Source organism: Typopeltis vanoorti, chromosome 11 (genome assembly GCF_054136105.1).
Source record: "Typopeltis vanoorti isolate ZY-2024b chromosome 11, IOZ_Tvanoo_1.0, whole genome shotgun sequence".
Taxonomy (NCBI): domain Eukaryota; kingdom Metazoa; phylum Arthropoda; class Arachnida; order Uropygi; family Thelyphonidae; genus Typopeltis; species Typopeltis vanoorti.
Window position 1 is genome coordinate 74803217 of NC_143559.1, and position 17344 is coordinate 74820560.

Below are 17344 nucleotides of genomic sequence, written 5' to 3' on the forward strand. Positions count from 1 at the left end.
ATTATTAGTAGTAATATGCTTACTCATTGTTTTCTAATTTAAAACAAAAGTTAAGGGTCCCCAAGAAATCAAAAGTAAAAGGAAGTGAAATGAGATCCATCTTACAAGGGGAGAAAAAAACTGATTTAGCAGTATTTGAAATTCATCTCTCCAAATTACTATTTCTCTCTTTTTCTTCCTTTTGTAACCTATTCCTTTCCTTCTGGTCAAAAAGGTTCATTCATAGTACTCCCATAAACCTTTATTTCTCTTAATACACACTTCAAGTAGGTTGTTAAACCTACAGAAGCAAGTAAGATGTTTCTCATCTTGCTTGCTTCTTTCTTCCTCCCTCATTTTATCAGTGAATTGTCTTTATTTTCATTGTAAATTTAAATCTTTAATTTATATAAATTATGAACCCTGCTCATGAATAATCCCATCTTACTGCCATTTCTTAAAAAATGGAAGCCAGAAATAAAATCAACTAAAAACTATAACTGCCATATTGTGTAGAGAAAACAACCATCATAAATACATTTAGAAAAATTTTAAGATTCACAAATCCTATGTTGCCACATGCTTTGTAAAGATAGGTTAGTTTGACAAGACTGTGTTAACTGATGCCTACAAGATAGGAGTTACAAACAGCAAAAATGAAACAACATAGTAATTGCAGCAGACATAGCATACCATGACACTTCAAAGTCTGATCACAGTCAGCCGAAATTTTGCTAATGCAGAGACATTTTTTTTATTGTTTGTTTTAATTAAATGATAAATTTTATTTTGGAATTTTCAGCCTGTTATTTGGGCTTGAACAAAAATCATGGTGTTTTGAAGGTCAGTTGCCCACCGATATTCTTGCCTTTCTGCTGAGTGGCAATATCTCAACTGCTGCAAGTTGCTTTAAATTAATTTTAAAATATGTATCTAAGGATGGTTTTCTGCAAAGTAAAGATAAATAAAAATTAATCAAACTGAAAATGTATTGCATATTCAATTATTCAATTAGGTACATTCAGTTTATTGAGAGAGAATAGTTGATGCTTCAGATTGTTTTGAATTTATGTCCTCTCTCTCTAATATTGCTGGTAAAAGTCCAACAGTAGCAGATATCAGAGTGCTTTGGGTCTTGCTGCTGCTGTAGGTAGATCAGTAGTCATTAATCAAACACATCATCATATGAAGCGCAACTGCAACCTGGATGCTAATAACAACAAAAAAAGAGTGGTTTCTGTTGTCTGTGGGTGTGTGCTAGCTGTGCAAATATCAATGAATCAGCAACAAATTTCTGGCCAACTTCATTCAGTCATTTTTCTGTTCTCCATGATGCCTGTCCTCTATTAAATGATTTTTAAATCTCTGAAGAGTACCTTATCATTCTTGTAGTGATCTTCTCTTTAGCAAACTTGATTCAGTATCAAAAAAGTGATTCATGTCCAGCTAGATAATGATGATGTATCTACCAATGAAAACACCAGCAAGCTGTGTAACTTTAGTGTGTCAACAGTTCATTACTTGATTAAGGTAGAAAACAAAATATATAATGCCAGTATCTTCAATTTAAAATTAAAAAAAAAACTATTTATTGCATCTTGAAATAGATGTATTGCTAAAGGACAACACTAACAAGCTTGCCAGAACATGTAACATTGACCCCAGAAAAATTGTCAGGTGCTGCTGCTTCAGACCCACAAACATATGGAGAGACAGAACAAATTTCCTGCATTTGTCAGAAGTGATCTATACTATAGTATACTGATGAACAGATTCAATTTCCTAAGGACTGTGAGTTGCAAGTTCAAAGGCACTTCATTCCTATCATGTGTACAAGCCCATCCTGATATTACTTTCACCGAGTGGGAACAAGGTTGCTGAGTGTGCCAGCATCTGGAGAAAAATGTCATAACAGTGATTGTGGACTATAGGCTATGAAAAAAGAAATGCTGGTATGAAATTAAGTGCTTCTAATAGTCACTGTGAAGACAATTCAAACACTGTGTAGGGAATGTGTTCAGGCCATGAAGTCAACAGCAGATTTCAGAACCTTCCATATCCACCCCACAGGTATGTGTGGTCTCATTGTGGGAGACTCACACCAACTTTTTAACACACAATGCAAATTACCTCTCCTTAAACTCGCTCACTGTCAGGGCACTCACAACTAATTCTGGTAATTCATTCCACTCACTCTCCATGCAAAAAATCTAGTCCATATGCACACCCTTACGAACCGCACTCTTACACAATTTCCACGAGTGACCCCTTGTTTTCTATTTGCCATATATTGCAAAATTTCTTTTGTGTCAATCTTATAGAACCCCTTTAAGTTTCATGTCATGTCATTGTCATGTCCTCTCTTTTTTGCCTGTCAACTAAAATTTGCAACCTGCACACCTTCAACCTATTCTCATAGGAAGCATTCTACAAACCTGTTGCCAGCTTGGTCACTCATCTCTGAATCCTCTTCACCACTTCCTGATCTCCAATGGGTGACCTAATCTGTGCACAGTAACAAAGCAGGCAAATCACAGCCAGCCATAAAAAGTTATCTCCCTATCTTTACTTTAGCATGTTTTTTGAACATCCAAATGATCCTTTGAACTATTTTACCAAAGTTTACAATATTCCTTCTGAATGTCAACTCTTTGTCCACCATTATTATTCCTAAGTCCCTATCCTCATACTTTCAGTTATCTTGGATGTGAAATATCGTATGTAGGAGAAAAAGACATAAAATTAAAAACTTCAAAATTTGTACAGATTATAGGCCTGATAAATAGAACACTATTTATCAGGCCTATAATACAACCCAATATAGTACAAAAAGAAACACGCTTGAAAATATACAATACTTTAGCAGTGCCCACATTATTATATGGCAGTGAAATTTAAGCAATAAACAAACAAGATAAAGATAGAATAAAAACAAGTGAAATGAGATTTATGAGAACTGCAAAATACACATTATTAGATCAAAAAAGAACGAAGACATTTTAAAAGAACTAAAAAGAAAATCAATAGAAGAAAAACTAAACAATTATAAACAAAAATGGATTGAACATGTAAACCGAATGACCAATACCTGACATCCTAAACAAATACTAAAATATAAGCCAATTGGAAAGTGAAGGCAGGGTGGACATCAAAAAAGGATATTGGATGGATAATGAGACCGGAACAGACCAATAAGGTCTATACCCATAATTAGTGTTATGATGATGATGAAATTGATGATCATCGACTTTGTCCTCAATACCAGTTTATTTAAATCATCATGCAAGATATCTACATCACCTTTATCAACTATTGCCCTTCCCAGTTTTGCATCATCAGCAAACAACTGAAAATCCCCCTCCCCAAATCATTCCCTATATCATTATTATACAGATCAAAGAGAAGTGGCCCTAATACACAATCCTGAGGCACTCCACTAGTCCCGCTCATTCACCTAGATTCCACTCTGCTGTATACTACTCTATGGTGTCTGTCCGCATGCATAACGGTTGCTTTTATAACAGTTATGCATGCAGTATTCTGCCAATTGCTTTTGTAAATACACCAGCAATATCATACTGTAGCCATTTACCAGGTGCGAAATTTAAGGATGTAAGTGAGAGTATTAGAGCGCAAAAACAGAGGGTGAAAGAATTGATAGTTGTGGCAGGTACGAATGAATTGAAAGGAGATAAATATTTTATGAGAGAGGACTTGAAAGTATTGTTAAAGGTAGCGAAAGAAAAGAGTGACAGAGTTAGAATGGTGAGTCTGTTGCCGTGGTATGACTGAGAGGAGTTTAGAAGGAGGGCCATAATCGCAAATGACATTATGCACAGGTTATGCAGACAGTGTGGTGTGGAATGAGTTTGATGGGCGAAAGGATTTATACAAGATGGTTGGCCTGCATTTGAATGGATTTGTGCGGAGGCCGGAAAAAGTGTTCCTGAATGAAGTGAAAATGGATGTGCAGAACCAGGGAAACTAGAACTACCAAGGAGGGGGGGGGGATATGTGGACATCAGTGAGACAGTTGAGTGTAAGAATGTATATAATGTACCCGAGCCAGTACTTAGGACAAAAAATCGGAATGGGATAGTTAGAATATCGCATCAAGATAGGGGTGGGACAAAGGGATCACTTCATTTCATGTATACTAATGCCAGGAGTATTAGGAACAAGAAGGAAGAATTTTTGGCCTTGATTGGCTCTTCCTGGCCACAGGTTATTGGCATTAGTGAAACATGGCTGACAGAAGATAATATAGTTAGTGGGGTAGAATGCGTAGGTTATAGTGTGTTTAGGAGGAACAGAGAGAATAAAATGGGGGGGGGTGTTATTGATGATAGCTGATGAACTGCAGCCAAGGAGAATTGAAGTTGTATCGCAGGATAGTGAAAAGAGCTCATTTGAGGCTATTTGGTGTGAGATTGAGACTGGCAGAATAAAATATACAGTTGGGTACTGCTATAGACCAGGTGATGGAATAGATGGCAGAGATAGTATGCATAAACAAATTGATGAAATGAGTGGAAGGAGGGTAATTATTATGGGGGATTTCAACTATGGTAACATTGATTAGAAGGAGAAGAGGACACATGTGAGAAAGGAAATGGATTTTATTCAATTATTAAGGGATAACTATCTGAGACAGCATGTAATTGAAAATACTAGGGGTGTGAAAGTGCTTGACCTGGTAATAGCATCTGAGAATTTCACTGTAATGAATATGACCATGTTGCCACCTATTGGTGAGAGTGATCATAAGGTCTTGACCTGGGAGGTGGCTAAAGGTGTGGAATTTTCGATTAAGGTAGGGTATTTGTGGAATTACTGTGCTGGCAAGTATGACAAGCTTAGGAGATTGCTTGAATCAGTGCCATGGCATGTACAACTGCAAGGGCTGGAGCATGGAAAGTGGTCAAGGAGCATTTACAGGAGGTTATGGCTGATTGTATACCTAGGGTTCGAATAGTAAAACAAGTAGTGGTTAAATGGGTGAATAACACCATTAAGCTTGAGCTGCAAAAAAAGAAACAACTGTGAAGGGAATTTAAAGAAAGAGGTGACCTGCAGGCACACAAACGGTATAAAGTGCAGGCCAGAAGGGTAACGAGTGTGGTAAAAAAGGCAAAAGCGGATTATGAAAGGAAACTAGCCATGCAAACTAAAGAGAATCCCAAACAGTTCTTTCAATATGCTGCAGCCAAGAAAAAAACTGTACATGGCAAAATGATTTTAAGGAATTACAATGGTAAGGAGGTTACTGAATCAGTCGATATAGTGGAGTTACTGAGCGAGCACTTTGCAAAAGTATATCATCCAGGTGGTGACATTGAAAAAATGAAGGAACCATTAGTTTATATGGGAATTGTGATGAATGAAGTGGAGGTGAATAGTCTATTACAGAACCTTAATGTGAATACATCTGTGGGATTGGATGGTATACCGGCACAGGTCTTGCGTGAAGCGGCTAAAGAATTATCAGTGCCCTTGACCATGTTGTTTAATCTGAGTCTCGGGTCTGGTTTAGTCCCGAAGGTATGGAAAGACGGGAAAATAATTCCACTGCATAAAGGAGGATCCAAGACTACGGTTGCAAATTACAGACCGATCAGCATATCAGGAGTCGTTGTGAAGGTCTTGGAGAAAGTAGTCGAGGGAAAAATACAGGAATGGATTGATGAAAATGAGATACTGTATGGGGGACAGCATGGCTTTGTGAAGGGTAGATCATGCCTCAGTAACTTCCTCAAGTTTTATAACATGGTGACAGCTGAACTGGATAAGGGTAATGGGTTTACAGTGATACTGCTGGACCTGGCAAAGGCATTTGACAGGATACCACATGGAATTCTAATCCGTAAACTACAACATATGGGAATGGATATAGGGTTGGTGAGATAGATAGGTGGGTGGTTGATGGAGAGATATCAAAGCGTAGTTTATTCAGGAGTAGAGTACAAAAGACGGCCTGCGACTAGTGGTGTGCCGCAGGGTTCTGTTCTTGGACCACTGCTGTTTAATTTGTTCATTAACGATATAGGGAAGGATCTAAGAGGAACAGTTCATTTGTTCACTGATGATGCAAAGTTGGGTAGGGCAATAGTGAATGCAGGAGATGTCAGAATATTGCAGGATGACTTGGATAGATTGGAGATCTGGGCTAAGGAGAATGGATGTCAATTTAATGTTACAAAAGGTAAGGTTAAGCATTTTGGGGTGAAAAGATTAGCAGCAGCATACCACATTGGTGGAACTGTACTCCAGGAGATTGATGAGGCCAGGGACTTGGGAGTGTTGGTGGATAGGGAGATGAAGTTTAGGGGCACATTGCAAAAGTAGCTAAATCAGCTCATCAGCTCACTTGGTTGTTGAAAAATACCTTGATGAGCAGAGACAAGCAAGTTATTGTACCTCTGTACTGAGCCTTAATAAGACCTCATCTCGACTACTGTGCCCAGATTTGGTCACCTAGGTTCCTTCTTGGTGGGGAGGAGGTGGAGAGGATCCAGAGGCGAGTGACTAAGATGATAGCAGGTCTATGGAATGAACCATATGAGAACAGGTTGAAGATTTGTGGGCTGCAGAAATTAGTTGATAGGTGGAAAAGGGGAGATTTGATTGAGACATTCGAATTGCTAAAGGGTTTCTATAGGATTAATTCAGAGGATATTTTTGAGATCAGAACTGGTGGTGGGAGAACTAGGGGACACCTATGGAAGCTGGGCAAGAGTGTGGTTAGCAAGGGTGTTAGAGCTGGGTTCTTTACTTTTAGAGTGGTAAATGAGTGGAATAAGCTGCCAGAGTCTGTTGTGGGTGCTATGACGGTGAATGAGTTCAAGGCAAGGTATGATAGATACCGTGAGAAAGTCATATTGTTGTGTGGACATGATGTTTAGGGCCATCCTCGATGAGTCTAAGGACTCCCTGGAGTCGCCCGTAATAATAATAATAATTTCCCTTTGTTAAAATGTCAGCAAATTCAAAGGCAAGGCCTACCTTTTACAAAGCCATGCTGTCCACCATAGAGTATCATATTTCTATCCACCCACTGCTGGATTTACTTTTAACCAACTTTTCCCCCCATTTTGTATCATCAGCAAACAACTGAATATCTCCTTTCCCTAAATCATTTCCTATATCATTAATATGCAAATTAAAGAGTAGTGACCCTAGTACAGAATCCTGAGGCACTCCACTAGTCACCCTCATTCTCCTAGATTCCACTCTGCCATACCACTGTTGATATTAATTGGTCTGTAATTTGCTACTTCTTTGGGGTCACCATTCATGTAATGAAACTATCTTACCTTCTTTCCACTCCCTTGGAACCTTGCCAGAGCAGAGACTTAGATTGAATAATTCATCAGAGTCAATGCTAATTCTCTTGCACATTTGTGTAGTACACAGACTGGCATGCCATCCAATCCCACTGTCATAGTTATGTTGATATGTTTTAATATGCTAACACCTGTTCATCTGCCTGTGTTTTAATATGAGTCTGTCAAATCAGCAGCTGCAAAATCTCCACCTTGATAATACACCTTTGCAAAATAATCACTCAGCAACTTATCTATTTTGTTTTGCCTCTGTCATCTTCCTACCATCAGCATTGATTAAAGTTATCTTACGATAGTCATTTTTCTTCTTACTGGCTGCATAACGAAAAAACTCTTTTGGCCTACTTTGCTCATTTTCTCTCGTAACCTGATTTTTTATTTATTTCTATTTTTTTTCATGTGGCTCTCACCCACAAAAGTTTATTTTAAACCTATAATACATTTGTACTGTAGGCAAGCTAAGGATTTTTTTTTTTTTTTTTTTTCTGTTATTCGTTTTATTTTTTACATAGTCTAGAAATCCTACTCTGGATGCCAAACATGAAACTTTTTCAAGGCACATTTCATCACACTGGATGATGAAATTTGTCTCCTACCTAAAAAAAGTCTTAGAAAAATTTCCTCTAGTCGACAACTAGATTCAAAACAAAGTCTTCCTTCGTGCGGACAAGTGCCATGGTGCAAACACTGCATCCACTGAGCTACACAGGCTCAGAAAGCTGCCAAACCCAATTGCAGATCATGGGACATATCAAGTGATGGAAACAGCCAATAGACCCTTGTACAGGATTTGGGCAGAAGTCGGGGGGGGGGGGGGAATAGAGAACCTCTTGAGATTTGCGACCTTGAGACCTCTTACTCCTTTGACAAATCTTGCAATGCACAAACATGACACATTTCAAGGTCTTCTCTAACCAGTGCCTTATATGCATTCTATTCTTCAGTAGTGGGGGTGAGGACAACTTTATCCTACTGAAGAATGCATTATTCATCTAGTCGCTTTCAGCACTACCAAAACTCATTCTGCTTTCTTTCTTGAAAAAGGATCTAAATTCACCTTCCATTAACTGATGCATTTAACAATACACAGTGCTCCAGGTTTATTAAATTTCCCTTCTATCTTTTCTTAGTATAAACACATTGTTACCTTCTCAGCTTCTAAAAAAATTTAGCGTCATATTTTCACCCAAGACACTACTTTCCATCCATTCATTCAACTACTAATTCTGAATCGCATATCCCAAGTCCACTCTGTCTTTGAATACTATTCTGATGTTTAGAGTGGTACACCCAAAACCTCTTAAAAATTCTTTAGGAGAGGAGAGTTCAGCTAATTAATGATCCATCTCTCATTGATTCACTTCAACTGCTATTTCACAGATAGTCGGTTTTTGTTTTATATCTTCTACAGTTAGTTTTGTGTATACTGTTCTACTGACAGGTGTTATTATTCTTTCATTTCCACTAAGCTTGCTAAACACACACAGCAACTACGCAACCTACTTTTGCACTCAATCTGTAAAACCACTGAATCTGCTTCTCCTCTTTTGTTTCATCCTTCTTTTCTCTATAACAGCTTTCCTCGTGAAGTGTTCCTCAATGAGTACTAACACCAGCTTTTCATGAAAAATATGAATGAGCCCTTCCCTAATCCTTGCTGCCTCTACACAAACACTAATGTACTATAGCTACGGCAACCCATTGTGTGGAATTAATATAAAAATAGCAATATCGTTAAAGATCCGCTTTCTGCATTCACATTTGAATTCTTTCCTCCTAACTTTACATTTGCATCCAAATATTATACATTGCTGTGTATGGATCAGCTTCTGGTATTTACAAATTCGGGTGGGAGTTCTCGTTTCTTTTTCCTCACTGCTCCTATAAGTCAGTTTGTGACCTTAGTTTCAAAATTAGGTGACAACCAATTATTACATGTCACATTTTAGCTCATTGAAATGGATGTAATTATTCTTTTGATAACATTAGCTGCATCATTTTTTACATAAGGCCTTGTAAACTGCATTTCAGTAGACAACTATAACTTGAAATATATGCTTTCTGCAAGAGTAAATATATTTATTCCACATTCATGGATTATTTGAAATCTATTCTTTGAACATACATCATCTGAAAGATTTTAATTTTTCATCTATTATGACATATCTGTCATAATAGATGGGGACAAAAAACCTGAGTTTCTTGGGGAGAAAAAAACTGAATGAGACTGGCTAACTCAACTTTTGTCGAAAGAAACCAGATAAAGTTTCTTTACATTATGGATGGGAATCGAACCCAAGTCTTTCTGACCAAAGGGCTTCATCTATACCAACTGAGCTACAGAGACTCTCTATTGTGACATGTATATATCACCCTTCAGCTGCAAGTTCAAATCTCACTTTAGACACGGATGTTTGTGAATGTCTTCAGATTAGATAGATTTTCATTGCCTGATGTAAGACCACCATCTTGTTTATTGGAAGCCTGAAGTGGCCTGAAAAATTACCATTACCATTATTACAGTTATGCAATATTAAAATATCGCATGGCTCTCGGATCAGTGGCATTTCATCAGTTTTTCTGTTGGATGTGTCTGTTGTTCAAATTGTCAAAATCCAGCCACCTTGTTACAAATCCAGAAACATTTTATGGTGAACAGTATAGTTGCTCCTATAGTCTGTGGGAATGTGCATCAATACAAAGTTTGCAGAGTTTAGTTTCTTTCAAAATGTAAGCATTGCTCTGGTTCTCAATGCTTACAAAATGTAAGCATTGATGCTTACATTAAATAACTAAATAATGGAAATTCATGCTGATGATGAATGGAGAAAACACATGTTTAAAAGTAATAATTAACTAAATTTATTTAGCTAATTTGATTATAGGCCAACATTTCACCTTGATCACCAAGGCACTGTTACAAGTACACCAGTCATGTGCATGCAGGCACACCAGCAAGAAAGCAAACAGAGACTGATTTCAAAAGGCTTGCTCCTACAGTCCTAACTAGTGCCCTTTACACTTACAGTAGTGGAAACTTGCCGAAGGTCTCACAGTGATGGGCTCCCATGTTTTTAGCGATGTGATGCAGTCAAAATTATTTAGGATTGGAGAATTTCGTAGTATTGAGGCAGATTCCGAGAACAGTCTCTCTGATTTGTATCTGTTTCTGTATTAAGTTTTTCTTTGTGTCTGTGAAGGTGCCTTGGTGAAATGTTGGCTTATAATCTAATTAATTAAATAAATTTAGTTCATTATAAATTTTAGATGTGAGTTTTCTTCATTAAATATAAGTATTAACCAACATCTAAGCATATATACTAGATAAATAATGGAAACACACTGTGTAGCAACTTTATCCAAACTGATACTGAATTCTAAAACAAAAAAGTAACAACTGCCCACATTATCCTTACTTCAGAGGCTGAGTGTTTTTTATGCTGCTGAGCCTTCGAGATTTGGTACCAGTGTATAGTTGCACTAAAATAATCATGCACACATACACTGCCAATTACAATTAATGTGCATTTAGAATAAATGTTACTTTTTTCTCTATTAGGAAGCAGAATGTGAAAAATCAGCCATGGATGTCAAATATGGAGCTAATACAAAAATAGAAGACTCACACCGATTATATCAGTTGCAGAAAGCAAATTTTGATGGTGAAGTGAACAGCAAGGTAAAAAAAAAATAATAAAAATAAAAATAAAATCTGATTGCTTCAAATTTTATTTAACAATAATTATTATGCACATGCCCATGGAAATTATTAATGTTTCTAATTTTGCAAGTACAAATTAGTTCCTTTTTTCTTTGAAAAAATATATGGAATTCTGCTTTTTTGTATAATTTGTAAGGGTAATGTGTATTGTTTGTAATTATATAGTAGGCTTTTGAATTACAAGCTATTTGAAGATTGAGTTAGTGCAAGTTAATATCAGTCTCTTTTCCACCTTGGTATATTTCATTATATGAAGTGCTTTGGGACAAGTGAATATGTACATATGCTCTAATATTTACAGAATTATGAAAGAACATGTAGGTAGATGATTATACATGAATGCTAGGAATATCAGAAGCCAAGGAGTTTGTAGCCTTGGTCAATATGTTGGGACCTCAGATTGTAGGCATTAGTGAAACCTGGCTATCAGAATCATACTAAATTAGTATTGAGTGTAAAGGGTACAGTATTTTTAGAAAGGATAGGAAAGGAGGGGGGGGGGTGCTGTAATGATATTGGATGACTTGAATCCAGTTAGTGTTGAGACCTATGATAGTACTAGTAACAGTATTTCATGTGGTAGTGAATTTTAAGCCACCTGATGTGAGGTAGATTAGTTGCTAGTGATGCATCACCTGATAGAGACAATGGGCACGAAAAGAGTAATCATAAATGGGAAACTTTAATTATCCAAATATTGATTGGGTAGTGGTAAAATATCATGAGAAGAATAAAACTGAATTTATTGAACTGTTGCAGGAACTTCCTGAAGCTGTGACGGAAGGAACTCAAGGTTAAAGAGTGATAGATTTGATTATAGTGTCAGAGGATGTTTCAGTTAAAGATGTAACTATTCTGCCTCCGGTTGGTGACAGTGATCATACAGTACTCACTTGGGAAGTGACTAAGTTTATGAATGTTTCATTCAGAAAAGATTACATGCTGAACTACAAAGCTGGAAATTATTACCAACTGAAGAGTATACTGAGTTCAGTGGAATGGGATTGGTTGCTGGATGGGAAGAATACCGACATTGCATGGGAAGCATTTAAACAAACGATGCAATATCAGAATGGGTCCTGAGAGTTCAAAGCATAAATAGGGTAAGAGTCAAATGGATGTGTAATCTTATCAAGCAAGAGAGTCGTAAGAATAAGATGATGTGGAAGGAATACCGTGTGCATAAAGATGACGTCTGTTATGAAAATTAAAAGCAGCAGGCTAGAATAGTCACCTGTTCTACGGAAAGCTAAATCTGAATATGAAAAGAAACTGGCTCTGCAAGCTTAAGATAACCCACAAGAATTCTATCAAGAATGAACGTGTAAGAATAACTTCTCAGTGCAAATGTTATGAGGGTGACAGATGCAGAAGAGGTTCAACTAATGAGTACTCATTTTGCTAAAAGCTATCATCCTAGCATATGCAGCATTGAGTTCACTACCTCTTCACTTAATGAAGAAACTCAGGTGTATGAAGAGGAGGTATTAGAGCTATTGCTCACAAACTGAATAAGAATTCAGCAATAGGGACTGATGGGATATCAGCATGGGTGCTAAAAGAGTGTTGAGCTGAACTGGCTATTCCTTTGACCAGGCTATATAATTTGAGTCTCAGAGCAGGGAAGATTCCACAGGAATGGAAAGAATATATGGTAATTCCATTGCACAAGGATGTTGCAAAGACCGGTGTATCCAACTCTCGATCAATCAATATCTCAGGAGTGGTGCTGCAGATTTTGGAAAAAATTGGTTAGGGTTTGCATTCAGAAATTGGTTGACAATGAATCTATACATTGTAACGAACAGCATGAGTTTACTAAGGGAAAGTCATGTTTTAGCAACTTGCTCACATTCTATAATAATGTTAATATTGAACTAGACAAGAGGAATGGATACACCATAATACTTTTGGATGCTAAGGCTTTTGACATGGAAGACTGTTGCATAAATTGGAGAATATGGATTTGGATTATAAAATATTAGCACGGATAAGAGGATGGCTGACTGATAGATATCAAAAAGTGGTATATGGGGGATGTGAGTCTGCAGGCTTTATAGCCCATTAATACAAGAAGACTTTAGGCAGGCTAAAAGCTGGTCCCATTATCAAGGTACCTTAATTGAGTTAACACCTGCAGAACACAAGAGATGGGCATCTCTGCTGCACTGTTCTGTAGATGATGCTCCTTTAAAAGAGTCATATCTGGTGCCTCTCCAGCATGATTGGGTAAGAGATGGCACCAGACTCCTCCCTGGGTTCAAGTATATTGACCTTATCAGGACAAGGATCAATGTCCTGCCTGCACAACTCAATGGGGTAGCAACGACTCAAATTGTAGGGCTGGCTGCCACTACAGTGAGAACATTGTCTCATATAGCCCAGTGTTGCTTCCGCACCCATGAGGGTCCACATGCAGAGGCATGACACCATAGTCTCCATCCTGAACAACTGCTTTAAGAATAAAGGTTGGGAGACCGAGGTGGAACCACATTATAGGATCTTCATGGGTTTGCATAAACCAGACTTAGTGATTAAAAGAGATGGTAATGTTTGGGTAATTGATGCCCAGGTGGTGGTGGGAACAGGATGCCCACAAGCCTATAGCCATAATAATAAGGTAAACTATTATAAGAATAACCAAGATCTAGTTAGTAAGTCTCATAAGATACGGGCTGAGCATGGAGCAACTCCGAGGTTTACCAGCGACGCCATCTCTTTACATGGCATATGGAGCGCAGATAGCTATAAGGGCTTAAAACAATTTGGGCTTACGCAGAAGGATATAGAAGTTCTTTCCTTTAGGGCCCTACAGGACACACTGGTGGCATGCCGTTGCCACTAGAAAATGACTACAATGATAACTAGAACAGGCATAGGGTAAAACACTTGTAAAGGCTTAGGCCTATATCAAGTCTGGACGTGATGGAAGGGTAGTACTGCCCATAACCAGTACAAAGATTAATAAAAATACAGGAATACCTTGTATAGCGAGGTTTTGAACAATGCGGGGTTTGGTCTAACGCGGTTTTTATTATTACACTTATCATTATTACACTAGCATTGTTAACACTGACCGGCTACTCCCGGGTGCCGCAAGTGACAGTCGAGGGCCACGTAGTTATTCGATTGGCTCTCACGTTGACACGTTCTTTCCTCGCAGCATTTTATTATTTACGTTAATATTAGTATTTAATATTTTTTTATTAATTGCATATGAGTGAAAAGAGACAAAACAAAGAAGACACTGTTGGAGTAATAAAAAAAAATGCAAGTGGTTAACATTAGAGAAGAAACTTGAAATTATAAAATGTCACGAGAATGGCGCTTCATTTGCTAAAATAGCACTAATTCAATGAATGCGTCATCTGTACAAACAATTATTCAGAGCAAAGAAAAGATTAAACAACATGGAATGCGCACTGCCTCTTATATGTCAAAAGTGATCACGAGAAATCGATCTTCTACAATGGAAAATATGGAACGCCTTCTAATGATCTGGATTGAAGATTGTAATCATAAAAAGATTCCTTTGAGTCAATTGATAATCCAGGCAAAAGCAACAAGTCTGTATGACAAAATAAAAAAAAATGAAGGAGGTATAACCAGTGAAACTTTTATAGCAAGTTGTGGGTGGTTCTACAATTTCAAAAAGCGTACGGGACTCCATAACGTAAGAATCCAAGGTGAAAGCGCAAGTGCTGACACTTATTGAGAAGGAAGGCTACACAGATGATCAAATTTTTAACGCTGACGAGACTGGCTTGTTCTAGAAAAGAATGCCATCGTGGACATTTCTAGCAGAGAAGGAAAAAACACAAGCTGGGTATAAAGTGTCAAAAGACTGATTGACACTTTTACTAGGAGGTAATGCATCAGGTGATTTTAAATTGAAGCCACTGTCAGTGTACAGAGTGGAAAACCCAAGAGCTCTTAAGGGCTTTACAAAGAACAATTTACCTGTTCATTGCCATTTGAATAAAAAAGCATGGGTGACTAATTCAATTTTCGAAGACTGGTTTAAAACTTGTTTTTGCCCTGAAGTTAAAAGCTATTGTAAAAAGAATGACATTCCTTTAAAAAATTTCGATTTTATTAGACAATGAGCCAGGCCATCCAACTCTATTGACTGACTTAGATGAAAATGTCAAGATTCATTTTTTCCCTCCAAACACAACATCAATTCTGCAGCCGATGGATCAAGGCTTACTATTTAAGATGAACTTTTGCTCAAGCTATTAAAGCTGCAGCAGAAGAAGATTCTTGGACTTTGAGTGAATTTTGGAAGAAATTTAACATAAAAGATGCCATTCAAAATATTTATGAATCTTGGCAGGAGGTGACTCAAAGCAACATGAGAGCCATATGGCATAATATCTTGCCGCATTGTTCAACGGACTTTGTTGCCTTTGCAACACAAAAAGAGGAAATCTCAACAGAAATTGTGCAGATGGGCAAAGATCTTGGTTTTACAAGTTTAGATTGTAACAATGTGAATGAATATATTGATTCTCATTCAAATGATCTGGATGATGAAACCCTTTTGGAGTTGGAACAACAACGAGCCTATGATGTCGTGGTTGAAGAATTTTCCTTTGCTGACCTTTCAACTTTTGTGAGAAAAATCGACGAAGCTTCCGACTTTCTCATAAATGCCGACCCGAATCTGGAAAGAAGCATCAAAGTGAGACAAAGTCTCAATAACGCCATCAAATGCTACAGAGATCTAGTACTTGAAGAGACAAGGAAGACAAGGATGGTTCAACGAACACTAAAAAACTACTTTAGTAAAAAGTAAATTACTGTATGCTAAAATTGAAGCAATATTTGTTTTGTTTTCTACAACTTTTATATCAGTTTAAAAGGATTTTATTTGTTATTTAGTTATAAAAATAACATTTTTTTTCATTTTTAAATATTTTTATTATCCTAAATTTTTGTAATGAACAACGCGGTTTTGCATAGCGCAGACGCTTCTTGGAACCAATTAACCGCGCTATACAAGGTATTCCTGTAAATAAATAACTACTGGTGTACTACAAGGATCAGTGCTTGGTCCACTGTTATTCAGTTTGTAAATTAATGATATTGGGAAGGATTTGACAAGCATCATACAGCTATTTTCTGATGATGCAAAGATAGGTAGGGTAATCGGGAATTCTGTTAATATGCAGTACTTGCAGAATAATTTGAATAGGCTGGAATTGTAGGCATGGGAAAATAGATGTCAGGAAATGTAAAATCATGCGCCTTGACATAATTAAATATCCAATGTCATATTATATTTAACTGGTGATTAGTTTACGGAATTAACAACGCATATAAAGTATATTAATTAAAGGTAACTTTAATGAATAACTTCTATATTTCAGCAACGTCACATTGCCATCTTCAGGAACATAAAGATATGGTATGTGTACGCAGGCACTAACACAAAGCAAATGAGGAAGAAACAAGAAACTGATATTGTTCCTAAAGTCCTAATGGTGCCCTCTGGCAGGCTAATTTGGTCGTCTTGACAGTTGGGCTAAAGTTCTCATAATGTAAGTCTCCCAAATTTGGGGTAGTTTCATGCACCCAAATTTGTTGAGGTTAGGAACGTTTTTTAGAGCTGCTGAAGATTCTTTGAATAATCTTTCGTATTTAAACTTGCTGCGATGAATTATTTTTGTTTTCTTCCAACGAATTTTATGGTGGGTATCTAAGGCATGGTCTGCCATCCCAGAGCGGCTGTAATGGTGGAACCGGATGTAGTCTTTGTGTTCTGAAATCCTGATATTTGTTGTTCTGCCTGTTTGGCCAAAGTAGGACAATATGCAGCTGCAAGGGACCTGGTATACACCAGGTAGGTCTAGGGGAAGTGGTTGGTCTTTGGTAGAGTGGATAAGGGATGCCAACTTTTTATATGGTTTGTAACAGGAAGTAAGGTCATATTTTTTTAAGGATATTGGTTATTTTCTCAGAGGTGCCCTGGATGTAGGGGATGGTGATAGACTTGGTGTAATCTTTATTGTGGAGGGGGGGGAGGGGGGTTGTGGTTTACTGGTATTAGTATTTTTTGGATTTTTTTGGGGTTATAGCCATTGGCTAAGAAAGTGTTGAGGATGTGGTTTAGTTCAGTAGTCAGGGGCTTGTCATCTGAGCAGATTAATTTTGCCTTGTTATATAGTGTTTTTATAACCCCATATTGTTGTGAGGGGGGGGGACTGCTGGTGAATGTATCTGCCAGTATGGGTGGGTTTTCTGTGAACAGAGAAAACCAAAGATCCATCAAGCTGGCGGGTGATTAAAGTGTCTAGGA

At 37.5% G+C, this 17344-nt stretch overlaps 1 protein-coding gene across 2 annotated transcripts in view; it reads left to right on the forward strand.

Moving 5' to 3' along the window:
* Positions 1 to 17344, forward strand: part of LOC150101747 (flotillin-2-like) — a 159109-nt gene that overhangs the window by 79199 nt on the left and 62566 nt on the right. For both annotated transcript variants that reach the window (XM_090400672.1, XM_090400671.1), the window contains exon 6: positions 10882 to 11001. In XM_090400672.1, the coding sequence (XP_090256798.1) occupies positions 10882 to 11001 (120 nt within the window). The remainder of the gene's footprint in view (positions 1 to 10881; positions 11002 to 17344) is intronic.